Source organism: Terrapene carolina, unplaced genomic scaffold (assembly GCF_002925995.2).
Source record: "Terrapene carolina triunguis isolate 2854851 unplaced genomic scaffold, T_m_triunguis-2.0 Scaffold88, whole genome shotgun sequence".
NCBI classification, from domain to species: Eukaryota; Metazoa; Chordata; order Testudines; family Emydidae; genus Terrapene; species Terrapene triunguis.
This window is the reverse complement of record NW_020664439.1, coordinates 1,948,293-1,953,672: the sequence shown is the minus strand read 5'-3', so window position 1 is coordinate 1,953,672 and position 5,380 is coordinate 1,948,293. Positions and strand designations below refer to the sequence as shown.

The 5,380-nt window shown below is 38.8% G+C and overlaps 1 protein-coding gene across 1 annotated transcript; it reads right to left on the bottom strand.

Moving 5' to 3' along the window:
- Positions 1-3,590: 3,590 nt before the first annotated feature.
- On the bottom strand, positions 3,591-4,826 carry SLC35G2 (solute carrier family 35 member G2). The gene has a single exon (XM_024216858.1). It carries the CDS (start codon positions 4,824-4,826, stop codon positions 3,591-3,593), a length of 1,236 nt encoding a protein of 411 aa, XP_024072626.1.
- Positions 4,827-5,380: the final 554 nt, after the last annotated feature.

The window sequence follows — 5,380 nt, the reverse complement described above, 5'->3', positions numbered from 1 at the left end:
CATGGGACAAATATTCTGTTTCCGACCAGCTCTGCTTATAACTCAGCCAATTTGGGTAAATTTTCGCAAAAACAGCAAACAGCAACTCCATGATCCCAGGGCTACCACTCTGCAAAATTTCAACGGCATAGAGCTTCTCAGAGAAATGGTTATTTAACATGAGCAAAAACCCCATCTATTTTCATCCTAACTCATGCTCTGAAATGGATGAACCATTTTTGCTGAAACTTTCACAAAACAAATATCTTCAAACAGAGATTCAGCATGGAAAAATTTCAGCCCAAACAGATTTTGGTAAAACTGTAAACTAAGTCTTATAATGAAATATGTTAGATTTAACTAAAGGCATCCCTATGTTGACCATTGATGGCAGTCCTGACCTTGAAGGGTTTATAGTTTAGGGTAAATATAAGCTATCTGCTAAGCATGCTTATAGAAATAATAATGCAAGTTATTGAACCTGTAACAGGAAGTAGAAGAACCAAAATATCCCTATTAAAAGTAGGCTTGGCCATAGGTGGTAGAACTAGGGCTGCTGCCACACCCCCTGGCTTGACATGTTTTCTATTATAGACAGGGTTTACAGTTTGGTTCAATGACTCTCAGTACCCCATTATAAAAATTGTTCCAGCAGCCCAGGGCTAGGCTATAGCTCTTACACATTAAGTTTCTATGACTTAGATGAGGCTTAGAAGTTGACAGTTGGTGTAACATAGTATGAGTATTATATGATTGACCAAGGATTATGGAATGCTTGACCTGATGTTACAAAATTTATCAATAAGCATGTTGTGATAGTTTACCAATGAATTTGGTGATAAACAGGTACACCCCAAACAAACAGACAGTAGTTTCTTAGGCGCCTTTTTCAGTAAGAGCTAACTGCATTGACATATCAAAACTATTGGGAAAGGGACTGCTGCAAATGGTTGGGTTAACTGTTGGAAATGTAATTATGGTTAACTGGAACGCCAAATATGAACAACCAGAACCCTAAAACTGGTCTTCTGGAATACTAAATATTAATATGGGCTGAGACTGGACTTGATCATATATGGTCCCAGATGTACATGGGTGGAATGGGAAAAAGTGTATATAACTTTGTCAACCCCATCCCTAGCTGGGATACTGGGATGATAACATGGGACAATTGGGTAGGAAGCCTGTCCCAGCACCTTCCTCACTGGGTGATCTCCATTTACCTTTTCTTTTCTCTTTGTTTCTAATGGTCTCCATAAGGTTGAAGTATGCACAGTGTAAGATTGGAAGCATGAACAATGCACAAAACCACTTTATTTTACTTATTTTATTCTTATTATATTGATTTTTCTATTATTTCAATTATATTTGTCTGTATTAACTAAAGATCTTAAAGATTTTGTGTATGCGTCACCAATTTCATCTTCTTAATTAACTAGAAGTACAGTAGCTGTGTGAATAAAGAACCTGAACCCTAAATCTAGGGTGTACTTTGGACCCTAGATTAATCGCAGGCACAACTGCCAGCTCCACCTTATATTTTATAATGCTATTTTTGTATTTATTAATTTAGCAGTGAACAAGTAAACCGTAAGATCTGGATCATTGCTCTGTTGGATGACTGCAAGCACTGTGCATGTGATGTGAGTGATATCATCAACTGCAGTAAATCAACACAGTTCTATCATATCATCTTACAGCAAGTGAAGCCAATGTAAACTTTGTTATTAGCTTTAATAAGAGCAGAAATAAGCCTTTAAAATGCCTGGATTGCTGCTGGCTCAGCAGATTGAAAATAGGTTATGGAGCCATTCACTTCAACTTTCAATTTTAGCACAGTTTGGCAAAAAGCACAAGTAATCATTACTGGCAAATTTTCATACTTGGGTAACATTTTGGCACCTAAATATTTATTTCAAGACCACACATTAAAAAAGCCATACCAACTTTTGCCTTAACAAGTGTGTGACAGAGGGTCTGCCAATAATTTATATTTCATGGCAATGAAAAACTGAGATAAAAGGTTTTAAACAGAGGCCTGGCTAGACTGGATACACCCGCACTCACTGATCTGTGGAAGGCTGTACTTGAATTTGGCATGAGAGAGGCTGCATTACTCATTGTTTAAATATATCTCCCCTGCTGGCCATCTCTGGCAGGATGGATCATGCATTTGTTCACCAAGCTTTACTGCGTGTGGATGTATCTTGAGAAAATTGGTTTGGAAAACAAGGAAAGCTGCCTTGGATTGAAGGGGGAGGGAACATAATGAGTGTGTGCGAGGCAGGGGGATAGGAAATAACTCTCTGGACACAGCAGCAAGGTGTCACTCTGGCCAGGGAGGTCAGAGACTGGGCTTGCTCTTTATACATGTGAGAGCTTCCTTTTAATCTGTAACTAAGCAACCAGAGCCTGCCTCTCTGGGTTTGGGAAATTACCCAGAGAAGGCATGTGATGCAAACTGCTGCTTTTAATTTAATCTCATTCTCTGTCTCTCTCTCTATTTTAAACAAATCTTTTCCCCCCTGAAACTACTGTCAGGGAAGGGGGGTGTTTCATGCCGTGCAACCCAAACATGAGTGAATTTCTTCAACCTCAAGAGACACAGAAAGCAAATCTGTGTCTAGGAGTAGGGCTTGTGCTCCAGACTTGGGTAAGAGGCATGGACAGAGGTGTCCTCTCTGAGGGAGGCACATTGCCTAGGGCTACAGTGGGCACACACAAGGGAAGAAACCGAAGATTCAAGGAGAAGGCATTAGTCAATAGAGGGGTGGATAGCTAGGTGGATTTACTGCTTATGAAAGTGAGGCAATAATAGCCATGGCTAGAAACATTTCTGAGTTAAAAACATCTGAAACTAGCTTTTAAGTGCATTTCACTCTGACAATTCCAAAATAGCCTCACATCTTTCTTTTCATTTTTGCCCATGAATATCTTTTTCTAGTTTCAGGTGTTCCAGCTTTCAGCTAACAGGGAGTTTTAGGACCAAGTCAAGGATTATTATGGAGATTCTGACAGCACCTTTACTATTAGAGCACAGAGAACATCACTTTATTTATTTACTCTTCTCCCAGCAGATATTTAAAGAATTATAACCATATACATGTTAAAATTCTTACTTATAAAATATTACATGCTTCAACCAAGTAAGTATACTGTTACTATGGAACATGAATTTCCTCCTTCAATGGTGAATGTCAACATATGACTTTCTTGTTGCCATAAAATATTCTACAGCTGCACTGTCCAGAATGACTAACAATAGTGAATCCTTCTGTCTCAATATTATGTTATAGAAGGACTATGATAGAAAGACTCCTATGACAGAATTCTCTATATCTAATCTTAGCAGCTACTGCATACCAGCTGAGAGTAAATCTAAGTTCACATATTGAAACATTTTAAATTATTTAATACATTGGGACAAATTCATCTCTGGTACAACTCTACTGATTTAAACATTGTTATGTCAGGTATGAATCTGGTCCATTTCTGAACAAGAAAGTTAGTACTCTGTCCACTCTACTAGACAAAGGACATTGGTAAATGAACATTAATATCGACATTGTGGTGCAGAAACTATTACAGTAAAGACTACAACAAATTGACATTCATTTAATGGAAGAATCCAGTATCTCCTGATAATCTTTCCTTCCTAAATTCTTCCAGGACAGCTTATAACATGCAAGAAAAACAACACTAATCATAATAATGGCCCCTCCAATGAGGTCATAAATGCTGGGAAAGATGCGTAGCACTGCGAGCTGCAGAATCATGGCTATCACAATCTCTAAATGTTGCACTGTGCTGACCAGAGCTGGGTGAAATTTATTCAAGGCATAATAGACACCCAGGAAAGCCACAGTAGAACATATGCAGATGGCAATGAGATAGCTCCAGGTTTCTCCATCCAGTGGGATAATTGGCTCTTGAAGAAAAAACATGGTGGAGGCTCCCCACACAGTTCCAGTCCAACCAAAAGTAAACAGTGCAGTCCACATACTGACCCTATCTTTGATTGACTTGTAGACTATCATGGAAAGAGCTGTAGTTAAGCCTGCCATAACTGTCATGGTGTAGCCAAAGGCTTCTTTCCAGATACTGAACAAAGAGTTTTCTTCATTAACAATGTTAGGGAACATGACCAGGCAAACACCAAAGACACTACTAACTACTGTCATTATGTCTATATAAGCCATTCGTTCATCTATTAGTAAAAAAGCCAAAATGGCACTAAAGACAGTGGTGGTTGCTCTCCACATAATGGTCCCATTGCTTGGGGGTACTATAGAGAAGGAGGTGTAAGCACAGGTAATGGAGATAACATTGCAGACACCATAGAAGAAGAGCTGCAGTCTGTATCCTTTTGGTCCAAAGGGGTCCTCGTGGTAGTAACACACAACAATGACAGACAACACCTGTATGACTGAACGAATGAAAATTAGTTCCAGAGATGGCACTTTGGAACGATCAGAAACAAGTCTAGTTATCAGAGCCACACACCCATGAGCCAAGGCAGAGGCAAACAGCACTACCCAAGTCTTTCTGGACTGAAATATGCTTCCTTCTGTAAAATTCTGGCGTTGTCCAGTCTCACTGGCTTTCGTCTCTTGGGCTGGCTGAGGTTGGATATCCATAGTCCCAAAGAAGGCTCTTCCTTTCCTTTTTCTGTCACTCAGCAACCTTTTCTTTGGATTGTCCTCCATAAAGCTTCCGATATCTTCACTGGTTTCATCAGAGCCCTCTTCTCCAGGTTGGGGATAATGTGATGTATATTTCACTGTCACTGTGTTGGGATGGATTTTCACTCGTTTTTTGACCGGACATTGTTTGGAAGAAGTATCCATTTCCTCAGAGAACTAGGTCTGGTCTTTAAAAAAATAAAAATAAAAAATAGTTAGTTTTATTCAACCAATACTGTAAAATTCATTTGCATTGCTGTCTTTTGACCATTTACAAATTATTGGCATGAACCTAACCAAGTTGCTCTTGTCCTCAATTAATTCTCTCTATTTTTATTCCACAATGGAAGTTGCTCAGTATCTTTGAAAACCAGGTAATTTTTAGTTAAGTGCCTAAATATAACTTTAGGGCCTAACTTTGGGCACTCACTTTTGAAAATGATACCTATTATTACATTGCTTCAAAAAAGAGATATGCAAATTAATAACAATTCTTATTACACTGAGAAGAATTTCCTTGTTGGATCCTTCAGGTCAGTTAGTCATTCCGTAATCATTAATGGTTTTATTTTTTACCAAGTGCTAAGGGGCAAAGAGAAATACAGACCGAAAATGAAATTTGGGTTAGAGAAGACTAGAGCAATTTTTGTCAATTCAAAGTGAAGCAACCCAGAGACAGACAGATGGCATCACTGAGCACTTCAATGAACAAGGCACAA